At 37.3% G+C, this 22,463-nt stretch overlaps 2 protein-coding genes across 5 annotated transcripts in view; one reads left to right on the top strand and one right to left on the bottom strand.

Moving 5' to 3' along the window:
- The first annotated feature begins 2,773 nt into the window (after positions 1-2,773).
- Positions 2,774-11,993, top strand: kmt5aa (lysine methyltransferase 5Aa). Its single transcript, XM_005720052.1, has 7 exons — positions 2,774-3,037; positions 5,631-5,784; positions 5,976-6,264; positions 7,363-7,450; positions 8,631-8,690; positions 8,972-9,162; positions 9,784-11,993. The coding sequence occupies exons 1-7, from the start codon at positions 3,029-3,031 to the stop codon at positions 9,992-9,994; spliced, it is 1,002 nt and encodes a 333-aa protein (XP_005720109.1). The 5' UTR covers positions 2,774-3,028; the 3' UTR covers positions 9,995-11,993.
- Positions 11,994-15,385: 3,392 nt separating this feature from the next.
- rilpl1 (Rab interacting lysosomal protein-like 1) overlaps positions 15,386-22,463 on the bottom strand; it is a 15,929-nt gene continuing 8,851 nt past the window's right edge. For 2 of the 4 annotated variants that reach the window (XM_005720049.1, XM_005720050.1), the window contains 3 exons: positions 21,390-21,544; positions 20,383-20,487; positions 15,386-18,008 (listed from right to left, as the gene is read on the bottom strand). In XM_005720049.1, coding sequence (XP_005720106.1) covers positions 17,876-18,008; positions 20,383-20,487; positions 21,390-21,544 — 393 coding nt within the window. In that variant the 3' untranslated portion in view covers positions 15,386-17,875. Of the gene's footprint in view, positions 18,009-19,040; positions 19,129-20,382; positions 20,488-21,389; positions 21,545-21,626; positions 21,678-22,463 lie in introns of all 4 variants that reach the window. The other 2 variants (XM_005720048.2, XM_005720047.1) reach the window with 2 other exon arrangements.

Genomic DNA, 22,463 nt, shown 5'->3' with positions numbered 1-22,463 from the left:
TACACACTAATGGTACCAGCTACAAATACCAGGGTATCCTACAGGCAATTGGGAATCATGATGAAAATTAAAGGTCAGCTACAGCCAACTGCCTTGAGAATTATGGAGCATCCACAAATATATCAGGAATATGGACCCAGAGATGAGCTATTACGAAAATGTCTTAAGTAGCTGGATGAGATGGAGGAACTATCATGGAAGACATATCATTGTACCATTCACAAACAGAGGAAGTGGCTGACATTAGGAAATATTACTAGTGGAAGAAAATACAAAAAAAGGCTGTGGCCTAAAGAGCAACACAGAGGCTCTGATAATAGCAGCACCAGAACAGGCCTTAAGCACCAGATCCACAGAGGCTGAAGAAACAAGTGGAGCAGATGTGAAAGATTAAGTCCAAAGTCTCCCCAGTGGTAACAGGAGCATGAAAAGCGCCAAATCACAAAAACAGTTACCTCAAGGCGCTTTTTATTGTAAGGTAAAGACCCTACACTGATACAGAGGAAACAATATAAACCCAAATCTTCAAGAGTGGCTCCAGTAGATTCCAGGCACAACATCAGAGGCCTCTGCTCAGAAGAGTGAAGTCCTAGGAACACCTAAGATGCTGTGCAATACCTTCAAACTCCCAGGCCTCTGGCAGAGGACCCGAGCTTGAGGAAGCATGCAATGCACTCATGTTTTCTCTATAAACAACTAAATTTTCTGTTTTTTTTAGTTAATGTAAACATATAGAGTGAGTAAACAACAGATTCCCTTTCCTATCATAAATTATGAACCAGATTCAACTCTTTGAGTCATTACAGCATGGTGCTGCAATGGTTGATACTGTAACCTCAAAGCAAGATGGTTCTGGGAGAGTACTGTACGGCTGTCTGTTTGTCTGAAGAAACAATTTTGAGTAATATATTTTATGAATGGTCATGGAGAGAGCTGTACAACACAGTTTTTATTTTTTTCACTGTGACAGCTTACAACATCACAATGACGCCATAACAGTCTGATGTAATCATATTGTAGCAAAAGCAGGCTGACGTCAGCAGTAATACAAACAGCATAAAACATCAAAGCTTTAGCATAGCCCTTGTCCATCAGGGGGCCCTGCACTCTCTGAGTGCTGTTGTTTATAAAGCTACTGTTTTGATCTTCATTATATCAGTGTAAAGAGTCAGATTTGGTGTCTATACAATCATTATGATATGTTACAGCTTTGGCAATATTTTGGGGATTTTTCACTCTACTGGTATCCACATATCTTATGACAGATATCAACACAGAAGCCATGTAGTGTTATTCAGTTATGAAAAAACAGTGGCTTTATGTATTGTACTGAATTGTATTATAAAACCCTTTGCACAGAGGCGATTGTAAGTGTGAGTATTTTAAAAATGTGACAGTTAAGTGAGATTTCCGCTAAGCTAAGAAAGAGCACATAGTTTAAATTTCAATCTTTTGCCCCTTGTCCTGTAATTTTTTTAATGTTTAGCAAGTAGACCTAAACTGATTTTAGTAAACACAGATACTCAATAAAGAAATAAATGATATTAAAATGTACAGTGAATGTACATTTTATTATTATTATTTTCTTATTAATTGATATATGCACACGTTATGACTGACATTTACTTTTGGTACTTTGTACTAAGCTGTACATGAAAGATTTTGAAGCAGAAATTAAATCTTGCCTATTTCTAACTCTATAGCTTTACTCTTAGACTCTACTGTTGCTTTGATTCACAGTTACAAATAATCTGTATTTTTCTTATACTGGGCCTTTGTGATACACCTCAGTTCATTATCTGGTATAAACGGGACATTTGAGTTTTCTAAATTTTAAGCCAATTTTCTTCTCCCACTCTCAAACAGATGCTCTGAAAAGCAAGTGGGTGTGGCTCCTTTGCCTCAACAGTGAACTCACCATATTATGGATATCATAATTTGGCATAATAAAAATTAAAGAACAGAAAATAAATCTGAAAAGAAAAACTGTCTTTGGATTACAATAGCTGTACACATACTGATCTGAGAATCTGAAACTTTGCCCATGTTTAGTATGACCATCTGCTACTGTAACAGTTATGATATGTGTTATGAATATTGAATCTAATTCAGTTCAGTTCAGTTTTATATACCACCAAATCACAACAACAGTTGCCTTAAGGTTCATTATATTGTGTAGTGGAGGGAAACGGGACAAAAGATGAGGGGGGTAACCAGAGATTAATAATAACAGACATAATTTATAACCAAGAACTTATTAGTTAATTAACTAAGAGGTCCTCTTTAATATAGCTTTAGCTTTGTTTATGGAAGACTTGCTCAAAAGGTAGAGTGGTAGTCTACCAATTAAAAGGGCAGAGGCCTCCAGTCCCCAGACTGAGCCATACTTGGGCAAGGTACTCAACCATCAGAGTGTGTGTATGTGTGAATGTTAGAAAGCAATTAGGCATAGATAAATGACCCTACAGTAGAAAGTGCTTTGAGTGTTCAACTGAGTAGAAGGCCACTATTGAAACACAAATCCATTTACAAACTTACAGTCTGCACTGGTGCCCTCTGAGTGTTGATAATACAGTACCTATACAGGCTTACTGCATTAAAATACCAGTTAATTTTAAAAGATAAGACAACATGGAAGCCTGGAAGTGTTGGTTTGTTTTGCGCGGCAGACACTAAAGGTATCGAAATTTTGGCTAATAAAACCAGAGAAAACGTAAAGACAAAACACACAATAATTGTACTGTCGCTGTGGACCTGCAGGGGGCGCCGGAGCTCCTCCACACCTCTCCTTCATTTACAAGCAGACAGGAAGATGGCGGAGCGGAGCTGTGGAGGCTGTATTGGCTGAGCTGCTGTAGGTTTAAATGCAACAGAAGGGCACGTAGTCACCGTGGAAGCGGCCGACGTGAAGGGACATCTTTCCTTTGTAGGAGCAGGGCGAGGTTAGCCTTTTACTGGATTTTCTGTTCGTGTTTTTCTCTAATCGAGAGGAGAGTGCCGAGCGAGGAGCAACGAAAACAAGTCGGACATGAACGGGGTAAGTTTGCTTGTTTGGTCATCGCCGTCGAGCCTAACTGTGGTTAAATACGGAGAGCTAGCTAAAGTGGGATAACTCTTGAGACTAAGGTGCTTGTCGGTGGAAATGTGTTTAGTTAATACTTGTAGCCCAGTTGGGTAGCATTTTTTTCTGTAAGTTAGTGTCGTTAGACTCGCTACAGAGGTGCTGTTTTGTTGGGGAGTGCTTGTTTTGGCTACTGAAAGCTACATGCATGTGTCTGGCAGCCGAGGACACGGCAGCATTTTCTGATGTTAGAAGAGATCGAAATACGTGCATTTGTATTTCTATTTTTGAGCGGGGTTTATAGATTAAAATCAGTTCCGTGGTTTGGTTTGAATGGATGTGATCGGGAGATAATGAGTCAGGAGGCCTATCTGCCTTGACTCTGGATTTAAAGGGGCTGACTGCTGAGTGTAGGTGGGTGTGGATCCAGCGTGGTCCCCTTTTCCAGGCCCCACCCACAACACTGGTGGAAAGTAGCGACTGTTTTGTACTGAATGAAATGATAAGATTGAGGAGAGCTATTAAGGAATCAATGAATATAGAAAAATAATTACACGCATATGTAAATAAATGTGTGTGACAAATATAAATAAATGTGTGTGACAAATTAAAGGAAAAGCTGAACCTCCTACCTCTACAACGAGGCGATCCGCTGCGTGTGTCATGCTTTGGGGCCATTTATGATGGATTTGTTTAGCTACACTTCTTCTCGACAGAGGATAAGATCACTCAAGTGTCTCACCAGAAAGAGAGCACCAATTTGTTTATTTGGTAGTTCAATGAAAGGCTTTCAGTTAAGAGTAATGAAAAAATGCGTTGACTTCTGCAGTTTTGTCTTGTTATACAATATTGGAAAAATTTTTTAAAAACTAACAAAACACTAAATTTTCGGAAATATTTGTGGGTGCTTTCTTGTTTGTTTGTTTTTGTACTACTCTGAACACTAATGTGGCCCTCGAATGAGATGACAGTACCAGCGGTGACCCACAGCTCATTTAAGTTTGAGACCCCTGCTCTAAATGAGCACAAAGTTACTGTGAGTGATCACCTTCGTCCTATGTTGAAACATTCTGCCCTGATAAGAATGCTAATTTCCAGGATGACAATGCTTCTGTCCTGAGGGTACAAGGTTCACTGAAGGGTTTATTTAGGATGAAAGTCATGTGGGTCATATCTTTTGGGTTTCACAGTCTTCAGATCCCAAGTTAATCGAATACCTGTTTGTGATTTGGGTCAGACCTATGAGACTTCTCTCTAAATAATAAATGAATACATTTCTTTTAGAAAACTGGTGTTTGGTCCATCCAGTAGTTTTTATGGGACTTGAAGAGTGAGTCTCAAAATGGTAGAGAAACATCTCTAGCCCGGTTGGTAAAAATCTTAATGGTACACCTTTTTTTTTTTTTTTCTATCATTTGGCACCCATCTTGATATTTTATTATCATGATTATAATATTGTCTTTCCAGTGTGTATTCTAGTGTTTAGACATTTCATTTACATTTAATATGCAAATCAAGCTCTAGATTTTCAAGTGAAGTAGTTTAATAGAATTACCACAAAACACACCCCACTTTTACTTTGTTTTCACCGTGACAAAGTAAAAGTGGCTGTTGATCTTATCCCTTCTTGTTGATTGCATCATTTCAGCTTCATTCCTACAGAAGAAAACAAGCTACATCTTATCAACAAATTAGCTGAGCCATATCTTGAGTGACTCATTCAACTTAATCCTTTTGCATTTTGGTTTGGATTGGTGATCCGCTTTTGTTTTTGTGCGCCATTACACTCATTTTATTTGTTTCTAATATTTCTTTCTTTTCCAATAATATAAGCTTCACATTCAGTTACGGGTGGGCATAGGCTCACAATTATACCACGATATTTCTGACAACAGAGAAAAAAAATACTTAACATTTTACTGGTGCTCGCAGCTTGCACACAGCTCATCATATCATATATTGAGACAATGATTGTTATTGTCTCACTGATAAATTCCATAAATGTGGCAAAAAAGTAGGTGGACATGTATAGGAGGAATCAGTGGTACTGAACAGGGCAATCGCAATAGTAGTGCTTGGTTGTGCGAGATGTGCCATTATATTTCCAGGGAGTTGCACATCGGGTTCTAGCAAAGACTACGGTGTTGGGTTTCCAAGGGTTTGTAGTTACAACATAGGTACTACATGGATTTCCTGCTGAAGCATGAATCCTCAGTTATAGAGCAATAATAGTGCACGTCAAGCAGATAGGGTTGTACATCACCAGCTGCTAGTATCTCCTCCTACTTACTTTTTGGTGTCCTTTTTTTTTTGCCTCAAATCGTAAATTGAGCTTGTTGTTTCCACCTTTAGTAGGAAGAAGTACTGTGCTTTGTTGGGGGATGTTGAAGTAGCTCCCATTTTAGGTACTAAATCACCACCAGAGGCTGTCGCACATCTTTTACACTCAGATGTGCCTCAGCTTGTCTCGTTGCTATAAACGGACTATCCCAAATATTCCTCTAGATTCCTCTCCATGTTTTGTGATGGATCATTCTAGAGAGTGATCAAGCTTTCTCTCCTTTCACAGGACACTGTATGCAACAGCCATTCATTCGCCCTCTTAAGCTGCACCAACTCCATATCATCAGTTCAAGATGAAAAGCCTACCATCAGGTTGACACAGGAAGGAAAGTGCTCTCCAGTTTTGTCCTTGCAGAATGATGTCCAGAAGCCAGGAGAAGGTGAGTATGTTTACTCCAGTTCTTCAGTTTGATCGCCAGCAGAGGAGAGCTGGTTGAACAGTCCATGGGACAATAACTGAATCCCTGTTAATATATATATATATATCATGTAAGAATTTCCAGTGAGAGAAACTAGAAGCACAAGATTTGTCTGAATCTTAAGGATGATGTTTCTCTCCATTCACTCTCAGGAAAGACAATGAATACCATCAGCACTCCAACGAAAGACCCAAAGGCAGATTTCACAGAGATGGAGAACAGCTACAGCCAGTGTTCACCCTGCTGGTCTGATGAACAGCCATCACCTCTGCAGCTCCACTGCACCGAAGCCTACCTTTGTTCTCATCCTGAACTCTCCCTTCCCCTCAGCAATGGCTTAACTCATACTCCCCTACATGCCAATAATGGCGGCGCTCTCCATGGCCTCCAGAGGAGGGGAGCCCGGGTCAAGGTCATAGGAAAGAAATCCACTCGAAGAATGTATGTGTTGATTACTGGTGCATTTTTACGACCTTTCCTCATGGTACATGCAGAAGAGTGTGCCCTCATGCTGCCTTTTGTATACAGGAACCATACATAGTATAAATGTCATGTTCATACCCCAGATACCATGTATGGATAAGGTGGTCTGATTAGGTTTTGGAGCACCTTTGTAAGTGAATTTATATCTTAATTACTACATTTTCTTGTAAACACGTTAACTCACAAGAGCTACACACTAGATAACCACATGGACACTATATAAGGAATATAGTTATAGTCTGAACTCTTTTGCATAATGTATTATATGTGTTTTTGGTGACTAACTTGTACATAATGTTAGACTTTTAAAATATTTGGTCTAAATCTTCCAGTGTTTTCTTGACTAGTGGTAAGCCAACTAGCTGTGACTTAGTTACTTAGAATACTGTATATGTGGTAAGTTTTAGTCTGGTAATGTTGGTTGATGAAGAAATGTAAAAATTGACAGTTAAATTACTAAATCAGCCCTGGTAGCTTGGATGAACGAGCCAGTCTTATCCACTCAAGGGAAATTTTGCTACAGAAAATCCTAGACATTACATTGAAGAGCCTACAAGGACTTGGCTAACCTTAGTTAGAAGAATGTTGGCTCAAGGTCAGATTTGATCTCAAAAGCCAAGTGATCCATTAATAAATTGAATGTCTTGCTGATGTTGACTGTAGTTTTTCACTGACAGCCAAATTTCTGTTTGGCTAGATGGGCTTAATTTGATTAAACAGACTTTCTTCTGGCTAATCTTGATTAATAGACTATTGTTTAATAGTATAATATTATACTATAATATTATATTATATAATAATAAGTTAAACCATCACCACCGAGTGTCTAAATGTGGTTAGGGGGAGGCTTTTCAGTTGGAAGGTCAGTAGTTTGATCCTTGGTCCTCTAAATCCAAAGAAATTTTTTTTCCCTTTTTGGCCTGAATGAATATGGCACCTATCCATGAAGGAGTTCAAATGCCTCTTGGTAATAAATGGTGCAGTGCTGTAATAGCCTATCATTAGGCTGAATGGGTATAATAGTTGTTGATGTTGCAATGTGTTTATTTACTATAGGGCAGGAGGGGGAAATTCCCAAAACCGGAAAGTTACTGACTTCTATCCAGTAAGACGAAGTTCAAGAAAAAGTAAAACGGAGCTCAAGGTAAGAAAAAAGGCTATTTCATAATGTACTACAACATATGTTATAGGTAGTTAGGCATAGGTGTTCATATTATTCGATATTGAAGTGGTTTTATTTGGAGAAGTGGGAAAAGTATGGGTCTTATTAAAGTGTTTGCCCTCAGCCAAAACCTGTTTTGTCTTTGTGACAATTATGTGCAACTCCCACCCCCACTCCACACTTTGACACAAGAGCAGGTCTGAATTGTTTGTGGTGTCACTGAATGTCAGAGTAAGGGCTGAAATTAGCTGATATAAAAAATGTTTTTAAATGTATACAAATCACCATTAGAAGATATTCTCTACAAAAGCATATCTGAATATGAGTGTTTAGTACCTGTAGGTAAGATGCAACATACTAGAATCTGCTTTTAGTTTATAGTGTACCTGTATTTTTAGGCTATGGCTGGATACATTATGATGATATAGCCTTTTTGTGTGTGTTTGTTAGTTCTTGTTTTTTCGGTTGATCAAAATTTGTGAACAATAACTGTCAAACAGAACAGGAAGTTGGAGTCAGAAGACCTTAACTGATTGGTTCTCAGACTGATGAAAGTGTCACTGCTAAGTAAAAATTTTCTCGAATGGAAAATTCTGGTGGACAGTTTCCACAAGTGCAGATTTTCTAAGAGTAGATAAAGTTCAAAGGTGGAGTTTTGACCTTAGCTGTATCTTTAAGAATGCTCATGACAAAAGCTTTGTCCTAACATATACTCTCATAGCATGTTTAGTATTGCCAAAAACATTGTCTTTATGTTTGCACTTGTGTGGTGCTCTGACTGTGTTTGAGGGAAATATACTTTTTATTAATAATGTGGATGTACCGTGGGGGTACCGGTAATAGTTATCTGAGCCCTGCTTAAATTATAAGTTTGCTCACCTACAAAATGAACAGTTTCTAATTTTTATGGTGGTTTTGTTTTAATGGAGAGAGACTTAATATTTATCAAAAACATAAAAAATAAAATTGATTTCCATTGATTTGTTATGGAATGAAAGTATTTGATCCCCAAGCAAAAGATGAGTTGGCACTTGATAGAGAAACCCTTGTTCGCAAGCACTGCGAGAGATCTGAGGATTAAATAACTATTACCCCCGCTGCATGACTCTGTGTATGAAGAGAAATCTGGTCTGGCCTGTTTCATGTTCCATTTTGTTACCAGTGCGAAGAAAAGAAGCTCATAGACGATCTCATTACAAGTGGAATAGAGGAAGGAATGGAGGTACGTTGAATTTTCTTTGTTTCTTCTTTCTTCATCTGAAGGAAAAATCTTATTGTCGTTGTAAATGAGGATTTACTGTAGACCTTTAAAAAATCCTTAAATTTTACTCAGTCATGTTCTCATACAAAAATGTCTTATTTTAAGAAATAATTTGAATATGAAGCCCGCAAAAAGGCTCAGAGTGACCAAATTCAAATTGTACATTGTTCATATGTTTACTGAAGAACCTTTACTTTGCCAAGCTGTGTCACCACAGAAAGCCTCTTGTACTGTTTTTGTAGGTGCAATACATAGAAGGAAAAGGGAGAGCGGTGTTTGCCACTCGGTGTTTCCAGAAAGGCGATTATGTGGTGGAATACCACGGAGACCTGCTACAGATCACCGATGCTAAAAAGAGAGAAGCCGAATATGCTCAAAATCCAGCAACCGGCTGCTACATGTACTACTTCCAGTACCTCTGCAAAACATACTGGTAGGAAGAAAAGACTTCTCTGGGATTCTATGAACACTCATTGGACATTTTGGAATTTGTGTTATATTAAGTTATGAAACCAAAGCCACCAGTTTGATAGGACAAATTATTAATTTCAATTTTTTTGTTTTATTCTTTTAATGAAAATGAAACATTAGCATAGCAGCTAATATGGTCACTGAAAACAATTCAGTATTTAATGTGAAAATGTAAATGCTGTCTTGCGAACATATTGTGTATGTGGGACGATTGTGGCTCAAGAGTTGGGAGTTCGCCTTGTAATCGGAAGGTTGCCGGTTCGAGCCCCGGCTTGGACAGTCTCGGTCGTTGTGTCCTTGGGCAAGACACTTCACCCGTTGCCTACTGGTGGTGGTCAGAGGGCCCGGTGGCGCCAGTGTCCGGCAGCCTCGCCTCTGTCAGTGCGCTGTGGCTGTGGCTACAATGTAGCTGCCATCACCAGTGTGTGAATGTGTGTGTGAATGGGTGGATGACTGGATATGTAAAGCGCTTTGGGGTCCTTAGGGACTCGTAAAGCGCTATATAAATACAGGCCATTTACCATGTATATTAAACAACCTCTAATACGAACACCAATGTAAATGTATGTGTTTCTGCCAACAGTGTGGATGCTACAAAAGAGACTGGTCGAATGGGTAGGTTGATAAATCACAGTAAAAATGGGAACTGCCAAACCAAACTGCACGACATCAACGGTGTCCCTCACCTCATTCTCATCGCCTCTCGAAATATTGACGAAGGCGAGGAGCTGCTTTATGACTATGGAGACCGCAGCAAAGCTTCCATCGCTGCTCACCCCTGGCTTAAATATTGATTAAGAGGTCCAGAGAAAAAGTAAAGGGAAACGTACAGTAAGACTTGTTTTTTCATTAGCTAGTGTACAAAAGGCCTTAGAAACAGAATGTGTACTATTTTTTTGTTTGTTTCAATAATGAGGAAGCTGGGGTGTGTGAGGGTTTAGTAGACATTTATGGGTCCAGGTCATGGGGGCTGATTGGGTTCATATCACATTTCAACTAAGGTCCATCTGCCTTGTCAGATGTTATCTGTACTTTTTATTTATGCGTGTTTCAGAAACATTCTTTTGTTTTGCAGCACATTTGTTTTGTACATTTTGTATTACCTATAGAGTAGTGCTTCTACAGCATGCAGGTAGTAGTTGATGCTCTGCATTTTTATACAGCTTTTTTAATTAGTACGTAGATACTTGGCAATACTTGTATTTGCTCCCCTTTTTGAATCAGCAGAAACTATGAGATGCAAATTACAAACTCTTTTTAGATATGTATTCTATTCAAGGGGCATCTATTTTCAGCAATCGGACCTCACACTCATTGTTCAGTGGGGTAGAATAGTTTATCACGTTCACGGTTTATTTGGCGTTTCAGGGTTTTGGTTACCAAAAAAGATCACATGTTTTGACACTGGATGAAATACTTTGTGTTGATCATGGAAAAGATTACATTAGAATATGGAAATTACTGTTATGAATGTTTATTTTTTAGCATAGATTGTATTTTATAATATTAAACATGCCATATACAAAGAGTTAGTATGTGGTAAATTTTAAAAATTAAAACGAAAAGTATCTGGGAAAACCTACAGAATATTCTGTGTGACTCGAAGAGATGATTCGCTCATGCAAGTAATAGTTTCGGTGTCTCTCTCTAACCTCAATTGGCACACACGATTATCTCATCTGTTTAGTTTCACTTAATTATAACTTCTCCCACTGATGACGACACTGTCTGTGGTGCTGCACTTTGTAAATATATTTATTTGCTTGCTGTTACAAATCCAAATATTGTTTCAAAAGAAATACTGTGACATTTTGGGAATTATGTTGTATTTTTTTTTAGTTTTTGCTGAGACTTAATGGGAAGATTGATCAAACTCTCCTGTCTATGCAAAATGTCAATCTGATCACCTTTTTTGAGAGCGGACACCTGAGCTTAAATCCAATGCATTATACTTGCAGTTGCATTAATTTAAGAGGGGAGAGAAAATGTTGATGGTTAGGCTAAAATGCAAATTCTCAGTTTTATTCATAAAGGTTTTATCAGACAAATTACACCCGTTGCCTTAAAATTAAACTCCTAGCTGAAATATCATTTTGAATTTTTGGACTATCAAATCTGTCATTACTGTCAATTATAGAGAAGTTGTGCCATGGTTTGAAGAGCCCAGGGGCCCGGGGAGGTCAAATCTGCTTATTACTGTAATATTACACCACTGTTAGCATTATTAGAGTATTTGCTTCTGAATGATCGCTTAAACACACATCTGGATGGAGAATAGTTTAAATTTGCTTTACTGGTGAAACTAAAGTTGAAAACCAGCCAGAAGGGTGTGTGCTCTTGTAATGAACAGGGTGCAGTACAGGTACCAATGAAAGAGTTTGTTTATGTGCCAAATCTTCACGATTTTTGGTAAATATAAACTGTGATTCAGTTCCAGTATCAGTAGATTCCTGTTTCAACATACAGACATCATAGTCTTATTGAACCCACAGTAAAATGGGAAAATGAATGTATTTTAAAAAATACACACAAGCAGTTTTTGACTGTGAACTCCATTAGTTTCTATTTACGTACACATATAAAACAGTCTCACAACAACTGCATGGCTTTTCTTCTTAGATGTTCCAAATTTATTAGCTCAATTGCCAACAGATTTGCTGTTGTTGCATATATATCCATAATGAACAGTGCTTATGCAAATCAGTGGACAACAAAAAGCCAACTCGATAACAGCTGACCCCTTCCTAACAGTGTAGTGTGTTATAAATGGGTAAAGCTCAACAAGTTAAACAACAGAAACACAATCAGGCTTGGTTACACACTGTGTTAATTGGCAGCTTAATCCGCATTTGGTGTTCTAGTGAGGACAGCACAGGATTAGATCATGCATTTGTGTTTATGGTAATGAACAAACATGTCACCCAGTCCCACAGTCTGACGCACTTATGTTCTTTAGCAGTTTATCAGTAACAACAGAACTCTGTGGTACAAATACAAGTAGTTAATTAACAGCATAGTTCGTTGTTTGTTGTGGGTTATTCTGCAAGTGTGTGAAAATGATGATAGAGTTTAGTTCCAGTTGGATGAGTTTAAACGTACTCAAGCTGCCACTGATGCTTTTCATCGCACTGATGCAGTGGTTTTAAAATGGTGTACACATGATCTGCTTACCCATCGTTTGTAGTAGTAGTTCAGACTTATACTTTATTTGGTTTTCATTTATTTTTATTTTGTGTAGTTTTAATTATGGTTTTAGTCGGGGGGGATCCATCGGGGCCTGTGTTTAAAGACACAGTGTTACCAGATCTCAGAAAAAAAAGTGTGACAAACAGTGTTTATGTGGGACAAAGTAGGACAGGATAATGCAGGGAGGCAGTCCAAGATATCTGAAAGCAACTTTTCTGGCTTTCTTGCTCTCTTGTAAATACAAGAAGAATAAAAGGAAACGGAAGCTGCCCTTCTTACTAGCGCAAATTTAAGACAGTTGGGATACACAAATGCATACTGTGCCACCTCACACCATATTTTCTCCTGTGTGAAACTGAAAAATAAATTTAAAAAAAGACATGTCAATTACTCAAAATATACTGCTGCAAAGCTTGTTATGTTTTGGTAACTTGAACTGATGGGCTAAGCTTCAGTTGACTATAATAAACGTGTGCTTGATCAAAGCCATACTTTAGAAAAGTGTGAACCAGTCAAAATGTGGGGCATTGTCTCAAGATGTGGGGCAGGAGGACAAGGAATGAAATTGCAGTGCAGTCCCACATGCAGAGGGCATCTGGTCACCCTAGCTCTTACTTATTGTCTAGTTGAGAGTTCAAGAAGACTAGCCTAGTTTCATGCAAAGACTGAAAGTGAGAGAAACCATGTATGACCTGTGGCTGCTTCCAAAGGTCAAGCCCACAGACTGGGATGTTATATATTGTGTTGACTCAACCTTGCAAACATTTGTACCTAAATAACATGTGGTCTAATTCAGCTTTTTCAACCGTAACAAGTTAATCATGAATTAAATAAACTGAAATGCTGTCATTTCATTTAGACTAAAGCTCATTTAATTCAATTCAGTGAGTGGCTAAGCTTAGCTAGCTCATTTTTTTAAGACATTAAAAATAAATTATTCATTACTTTTCTTCACCAATTTTACCAAGCCTAATAAACTCATAAACTATTTAAATACATTAAAAGTATGTGATATATGAGGGAGCTTGTACTCATGAAACCATGAAATCCATTATAGAGACAGGCACCACAGCCAAGCTTGACTAGCAACTTTAGCCTCCTAGCTTTTAGAAGGATGAATTCATTCCCCTTGTAAGTTGTCCTGTGTCCTGTACACATTACTGAAGCTTAAAACTTGCACAAAACAAACTAAAAGTTCTTCTAGAATCAAGTCTGCTATCTTGTTTTGTTTTTGGGTGTTTGGCATGGTGCCATATTTCTCTTATAAAATCTCTACTTAGCTGTAACTAACTAGGTACATGTTGTGTTTTTTCTGTTTCATAGTTATTGTGATTTTTTTTGTTTTGTTTTGTTTGCTCATATTCCCCAAAATTACACTCTAAAATATCTTTGTGGTATATTTTTTTTAAATTTATTTTTATAGCCAGGCTACTGTTTCCCTTGTTTCCAGTCTTTCTGCTATGCTAAACTAAGCAGTTCCTGACAAATTCATGTTAACTGTACAGATATGACTTGTATTGATTTTTCTCAGCAAAACTCCAAATGAAACACAATTTCCTAAAATGTTGAACTATTTCTTTAAGCCTTTTATTTTATTTTTTTAATTTCTTACCTGATTGTAGCAGCTTTGTTTAAAAATGACCCAGCTAAACAGTATATTGTACCTTTTGCACCAATTTCTCTACGTTCTTATTGTCTGTACAGCTGTCGAGGTTATGGAGATTTCCAAAAGACAACAACAAATCCAGCTCTCTAAGTTATTCTTAAAATATTCAGTATATTTAATGTTTGGATTTCTGTTCTTGTTAATATTATTTAAATGCAAAAGGAAAAAACAACAACAACCCAGTGTTAATAATAAATAGCCCAGTCACGTGTATCCGACGAAGTACATCTTAAGTGATGCACTGTGTTTAATACATAAGGATACACCTTCCTCTACTCCCTCTACCAGTAGCATTGTGTATGAAATGTTTTCATATGAGCCTTTCTTGACAGAGATATTCCACTCTGGATTATTCCATTGTCTATGTGGAACTAATGCAATAATAGTTGAGGGGCAAAACAAACCTGTTGGCTGTTTTTTAGGGCATGATAGATCTTTGCTGTTGTAGCGCTGATTAAATCTTGATGCTGGGGTTTTAGGCATTGTTTAATAAAGATGTAATATGCAAATTAAACGTCTTGGGCATCTGATTTGTTCTTCCATTAAAAGAAAGAAGTACGTTAATGCTTAAAACTGTTTTGAATAAATGAGAATTCAAAAAAAAAAAAGATGGGAAGAACTCTTTTCTACCATGAGGGTTGTTGTATAGTTTGTTCACCAGAGGGCACTCTGCACCACGCCATCTGTCCATTTAGGGTTGGGGCTGGATCCTATCTCAGGTGTCACAGGGCGAGAGTTATAGTACACCCTGGACAGGTTGCCAAGGTCAATTTAGAATCACAAATTCCACACAGCAAAACCCCAGGTTGGAATCAAAACGAGACCAGGACTTTCTCACTGTGAGGCGACGGTATTAACCCCTGTTCCACCATGCTATCATCATCTAATTGAGATAAATCATATTTCTTCTTGTCACAACTTTCCACACTAACCCAGCATCTTAAATAAATAAATAAAATCATCCTTTTTTTGGTGAATTGGACGACTACTGCTGTGCTTTCTGTTATGTTTCATATTTAGTCTTCTTCATATAGACCTGATTTCTAAATTGTTACATAAGTGCAAAAGGTGATATATTCTGTACAATGGAATTTCAACCAAATACACTGCTTTGTGCCTTATGTTTAAATTGAGACAGAGGAAAATTAATGTAGTTAAACTTTTTCCCCACACCAGTTATTTTACCACACTGGATGTTCTTTGTTTACAAATGTATGTTCCCTTGCCCATTTCCTTTTACAATTATGAACAAATCAAACACTTGAACGTGACTGCGATCTGTTATGCAAGTTAGGAAAAACAACAACAACAAAAAAAAACACGTGCAAAAATGTCAAATATTACAGATTTTTATTACTGATGTGACATGTTTGAATTTCATAAAGCACTGATCCATTCAATATATCTCTTAAATCTCCACTTTAATGGGCTTCATAGGAGACTCAAAGGAAAAAAATGAAGATTGGAGTGAGCACTCGGGTAGCAGTTCATTTCCCTTAAAATATTTCACTGTTTAATTCCTTCATGAATAAATTGAGCAGATCCCTTTGACTTCCAAATAACATGTAAAATATAGTTTCTCTTTAACATATCTGTGATTTCATAAAAGGGGGAAAGCTGCTTTGACACACGTCTTTAGCCTCATTTCTCAATCTTTTCATTTGCCATTCATTTATTCCACCTTCCTGGGTGAGTATAAATGAAGATAAAGTGCCACTACTGTTAACGTTTCCATGAAGGCATCAGCTGTTAAAGCACAAGCACCATCCGCAAAATAGTCTTTTTTAAAAATAAATGTAAACACACTCTTCAGCTTAATTACTATTATTTTAAACCATGCACAATCTGAGAAATAATTCATCCTTCATGACTTACACTGTTTCTAAACAGAGCCTTGATTCGTGTTTAAATTTGAGGCCTTGTATAAATGATGCATATAAACACAAACGCACTGATTTCTATTTTGCACATGTGTGATGATATTCGGGGTTATTATTGTTGCTTATGCTGAATATGAATATTTTATCTAGGGAAAAAGTGCAAATGTAATGTAAGATTTAGGCTCTTACTGATGGCACAATATGTATTAATTAAAATACATTTTAATTTATTTTGCTTTTATTTGAAGTGAAAGCTGCTGTATGTTTTTGTTATAAGTGATTCAAATACAATATTACACTGTCTCTTCGGGTCTATGTTTGATTATAGAAATTAAACAGAATCATATAGATGTAATTTATTATTGCCTGCTATGGTTTGGCTGGTGTTACAAAACTGCAGGTTTGCATGAGCACAGTGTGGAGCGTCACGTTTGTCACTGAAAGCGTGAAATCAGACTTTATGACAAATGTAAGTTTGTATGTAAAATATTAGGGGAATTCCCATGGCACAGCTATTCTCTGTTTCACAAAAGAGAAATCTGTGTTAATTGTTAGAGAAAAGGGGCACATGAAAAGAAAAAAGAAGCATCACAAACATAAATATATACTAATTTCTCGAACAAAATAAAGAGATACTAAGTCAAAACTATAGTGGGTGAAGAGCTTACTATGTCAAAATTATGAGACAATACATCATTATTAAGTTAATAAATTAGAATTAGATTGACTAAAAGAAAATAAAAAAATTGCAGCAATGAACAAAAAGCTCAAGCTATGATTTACAACTTTTAATCTATAAAAAGATCACTAGTATTATAAAGATCTAATAAATAAAACGGGCTAAATCTTACAATTTAATTTGTAATTTGTTTAGTCAAATGCATTACATTCATTTACGGTTTTCAGATCATAAAAGCAAGAAATTATTAAGTCAGGTGTTAAATTTATACTAAACCATGATGAGTGAGTAAAAAATGTAAAATAATTCATCAGTAGTAGTTGACTTAAATAAAACTGGAAACGTTTTATAATGAACTAATTCACCATGTCAAAGCTTTTATATTACCATGAAATGATGGAATATTGCAAACATTGACTTAAAAAGTACAAATATGTGAATTAATGACTCACTAATTCAACATTAAAGCCACAATGTTGCTTATTTGGCTACATACAACATGTAGCCAACATTATAGGAGATGTCATGAAATGCTAAAATGCTTAAACCATCCTGTAATAGGATAGTAAAAACTATGATGAATGGGTAAAAATGCAAAGACAAATTGGGATTATGATGGCCAAAATCTAACTTTCACTTTACACGAGTACTTTAAATTCTCATACCCAAGTGTTTATGCATTCATTCTTTTTAGTCACAGAAACTGCTGCATTAAATATGAGAACAAAATATCTTCACACCTTCACACAGCTTTAAATTGTGACTGCATGCAACATTTAAACAGAGGCCTCAATTAGATTTCATAGAGCTGCATACTCAACTTGCAAAACGCTGGTGATGGACTGATTAGCTGCCTACTTGACAGAAATTTGAAATAACTAAATGGGATATTAAAATGTTGCTCTCATTAAAAAAAACTAGTGACACTCAGGTGTGCAGTCATTTCCCCCCTTGTTTACTCCGGACCTCCGGCTCCTTATCATTTACCACCTGCCAAAAAATTCCACTTTCCACAGTCAACCTGAGTTTACCCTCTCGCCTGCACGTCAATCCTGTAAAACACTTTCAGGGATTTTTTTTTTTTTTAAATGGCAGAATTTGAAGTATACACAGTATTTTTTCCAAGGACATTAGATTCTTCTTGTTTCTTGCCATCTTCTCACCTCATGTACATGGCATTTCAGCTGCAGTGTGAGTTGCTAGTGTTGGTTTGGTGTGCAGTTGAATGATGGGAGTGTTAAGAGTTTTAAGTCCCATACGGTGTCTACATGTGCTGCAACGCCTCCTGGGCTTGTTCGGTGTACACGTCGTCTTTGCCTGCCCACGAGCCGAAGCCGACATCGAAATGTGCACTGCGCTGCGAGCTCCGCTGCTTGTCACGTGAGAAGAAACTAAACCTGAGACGAGAGAACGGAGAGAAGAAACAGGCGGTGGGTTACAACTCCATGTGTAGGGCTAACACTGAGTATGAGCTACATGTAAAGCAGTGTTAGAGTAATGGCAAATTTAACAGAATGCATCACAAGTGAATTATTTTAGTTTTTAATTACAACACCTTCTGTAAAATTAGTGTAAACAAATGTCTCTATGTTACACCAGTCGTTTTGTTTGGATATCTGCTCCTGACACTTAAAACTGGTTTCTCTTAATCTGAACACTTCTAATGTCAACAGGATTGTTTTCCTTTTGTCATATGTCAAGTTCTGTTGTAACCCTCATTCAAATTAACACAAAACTCTACAAACCACTTAAGGTGAAATAACTATATAGGAATTGAAGTAAATTTCTGCTCATTTAAACGTCCCCTTAATTCCAATATGTAATTTTCTTTCCAATTTAACCTTGTCAAGTGAGGTGATGTGCTGCATTCATCACTACAAAACACAGACACTATTTTTCAGCGATTTTTCCCTCATGAACCTATTACTTTCATCTCTAAAGTTCTCTGTCATTTTACCCCCTCTTACCCAGCCCCTTTTTCCTCTTCACCTGCCCTAATACACTATTGTAAAAATTCATAAATTGTAGCAGAAATTATTTCGTCATTTTCTGTAAATTGATCCGGGCAGATGATAAAATATTAAAGCATTAAAAATTAAATTAATCCCTAGCTATGATCTAAAAGCACTTTAGATCAATTTATATTGTAAATTCCACACAATCATTTTTAGTGCGCATGGTCAGTCAGGATGGTCAGTGAGGGCAAAAGTTGAGACATTAGACTACACACTATTCTGACTGGCTGATTTATTTTTTGCACGATCCTTGGTCGTCTCATTCGACGAACACAATAAGACAGCCCCACAATCAGCCAATCAGAATACTACAAAGGTGCGAAAAGAAAGCAACCCCGTGGACATGCAAAGGGGGTGAAGCCTGTTAGCTGAGACAGTGATGGATTGCAAAGCCAACCAAATATAGAGTCATACAAGTGACATGAGGCGTCTGATTGGCTGTAAAGTGGGGTCATCTGGGATCAAACCAGCCGCTACCATCGGCATTATAGCGGTGAAGATCCTGTTACACAGAGGTAAAGACACGAAAACACACATACATAGGGGATGGGGGAGGACAAGGACCACATCAACCGTTGACCTCTGTCTGAACCAAACCTCATTAAAGCTCAAAAGATGTCAAGCTGAGTTTATTTTAAACCAGAGAGGAAAATAAAATTATGATATTGAATTAAAAAATACAACAAAATCCAAGAACAACTCACAGCATGTTAAAAACCAAAACACAGTGAATGCAACTTAGTTTGCACAGATAAACTGTATAAACATGCAAACTGCTGCTAATGTTGCCACCATATTGGTATAGCGACACCTCCTGATACATTTAATTAATGTCCCAAATCTTGTACTTACACTTGCTACTGTGCACACTGACAGAGCTGCCATAGAATTAATTTAAAAAAACTTAACCAGAAAGCTTGTAATAGTCTGCCACACACACTGGAGCAGCCTGGGATTGAATCATTTCTTCCTCCTGAGGCACAGCCACCTCGTATAAATAATGTAATGCATGGTAAAATACAAAGAACATGTTTTTAAATACTAAAAAATATTGTAAAAATGACCATTTATTGATATCACCCTAATCTAATAATGTCTGTTTATTGTTTTTGGAAAACAATTGTTTTATATTTTGAATACTTTTAGTTTTACATTCATGAAAATATTTACCCTCATACAGTCACAGGACTTACAGGAATGATATGTACTCTGTATCAGAGAGCTATACAGAGACACAGATTAACAGGTAAACAATTTCATTAAAAAATTCTCAACACTAAAAAAAAGACATTCAATTAAATATTACGTTAATAAAATAGTAAAGTGTCCTACAATTAGAATACTTGGAGCTGCTTTTAGTCTTGAGTCCTTGTCACAATGTGACAGCTAATTGGAAACAACCACAGACTCCAGTTTGTACATGGCTGACAAACACAGGATAAATGTATGTTTACTTGTTAGTAGCCCAGCTACCTCTGTAAAGTAAAGTATATATAGTATATGGTATCACACGAGGGAAGCGAAGTCTAAAGCTAAAGCTGCCAGCCTGAAACAGCGTCTTGCACTGCTGCTGAAGAGACAAGAACAAGCATGTAATATGCAAATGACTGAGCATGTAGAGACCAAATAATCAACCGCTACTCACAGCATGCAAAGTTCCCATTAATCACAGGAAGCAAGGTTTTCACAGGCAAGTGTTTTCATTAGCAGATGTTACATGAGTGAGAGTATTTGTGTGAGTGTGAGCTCCACATACAGGCGTTTGATTCCCGATTCTGGCTGGGCAGAAGAGCGGGAGCGAGTCCTCAGTTCAGGGGAGGGAGAAGAAGATGGAGTTCCAATCTCCTCGTCTGCCTCATCACTACAAACACAGAGACAACCAGAATTACAGAGATCAGGATTACTTTGTCTATGAAGCACAACATATCAGGCTTGGACAAAAAGATGGACAAAAAGAATTAGATATAAAAAGTGGGATTTTTTTGGAGTAAATACATTTTTAACTTAATGTGCTGGCAGAAGGATGACCAAAAGATGTGCGGAAAAAAGGGAACAAAAAATATGCTTTAGAGAATTTAAATGGGTTGTTAGTCAGATTTTAAAGCTCTGTGGCAACTTGTGTTGGTTGTGAGCAACCCTCCAAGAAAAATATTAAACAATGTCTAAAACTAAGAATACATCAAGCAATACATCTTAATTGGGAAATGCATATGGTTTCTTTATGGCTTCTTCATGCATGTCTTTTTTTCTCTTCATCATCCCACAACAAGTCATAGTAAATGTCTATCCCTTGTGGAGGGACTGAATATTTCTTTACTCAGTCCCTCCACCCATACTTATGATATAGGTGGACACCAATAACCTAATTTGCCAAAGTATAATAATAATCTTACGGCCAAAAAGGCTTCACAAGCACATAAACAAAAGTCTGAAAGTTGAAGTAAAAGCAGAGATAACAGTACAAGAAACACGAGGCTAAAATTTAACAGTGCTAAGTAACAGAGCATAAACATGAAAGAATATAATAATTAAACTGAAAACAACTACAAATAAGTGCAATTGTAACATATATTAATGAGGAAACAGCAACTTAAAGCACTCAGCAAGAAGCTGGCCCTGTGTGGTCTGACTGAGAAAACAAACTTCTAAATCCTGTTGATGCTTTAAGCGCACGATAAACACCGTTTTGTGCAGCTCGTAAAGATCTCTCTCCACAGGAGGTGGGTAATTGTCAATATTAACATGTTTAACACCTATATGTACCTTTTATAGTAGGCCAGCTCCTCCTGCAGCAGGAACACTTTGGCCTTTAGCTCATTCCGCTCATGCAGGACATCCCTCAGCTCCTGCAGGGTGAATCTGGGCCTGTTGGGGTCCTTTGGATCCAGGCCCCCTGACTCCTCCTCACACAGCGCCTCCTGCCGAGAGAAAAATACATTACACAGAGTAAACTAAACCAGAGAACAGAAGGGAAGAGGCAGGGGCGGGGAGTGAGGATACCTTAGTGAAATATTGGAACACAGCAGGCATATCTTCATCGCACATCGCCTCCTGGTGGCAAATGTTTAACTACAAGTCAGACACAGGGCCTTTTTGTTCCAATGCATTGGTTTAGTTCAGACTTCACCCCAGTCTGTGAGCTAAAATGCTGTTAGCTTTTTTAACTCAGCAAAGTGTTAAAGGAAAACACCTGAAACACATGCTGCGGACACGAGGCACTCATGCAAAATTCTACTCTAAAATGTCTAAAATTCTCACGCTTTTCAGGATTCTGTACACAATCTCAAAGTCCAACTGGAATCACATGTTTCGTCAAACTTTTTAAACATTAGAGATTATCCGAATGTGTGTGCAAATGAATAAAAAAATGGTTTTGTGATGCGCTTTAGCTCAGCCACTCCTGACTTTGTTGTCTGCTCCAGACATTTTCAGCTCACTTGGCTGTTTCACAACTATTCTTCCCTGCATCACTTCAAACAAATTATTTTACATTTATATGTTTGTTATATATTTGTTTATATTGTCTATCTTATTACTTAATGTTTTCTTTATTTTAACCTGTGTGTACAGCGCTTTGTGACTGCCTGTCTACAAAAAAGCGCTTAATAAATAAACCTTACTTACTTACTTATATTTTTTCTTTCATTTAAAACCAAATAGTACAGATTTTTTCATGTGGTCGAACTGACAAATGCTTATTGTCTAGCAGCCCCGATGCTAAAGTGAGACCATCTTTGCATCTTGCTGGTTAATGTCAAGCAGCAACAGCAGGAAATGTTTGCATAACTTGGATAACTTGTAACCACTGATTGTACACCAAGGTGAACAGATAGGCAT

Source organism: Pundamilia nyererei, unplaced genomic scaffold (assembly GCF_000239375.1).
Source record: "Pundamilia nyererei isolate P.nyererei 1_Seehausen unplaced genomic scaffold, PunNye1.0 scaffold00002, whole genome shotgun sequence".
Classification (NCBI taxonomy): domain Eukaryota; kingdom Metazoa; phylum Chordata; class Actinopteri; order Cichliformes; family Cichlidae; genus Pundamilia; species Pundamilia nyererei.
The sequence above is the reverse complement of the archived record's forward strand: the minus strand, read 5'-3'. Positions and strand labels throughout refer to the sequence as shown.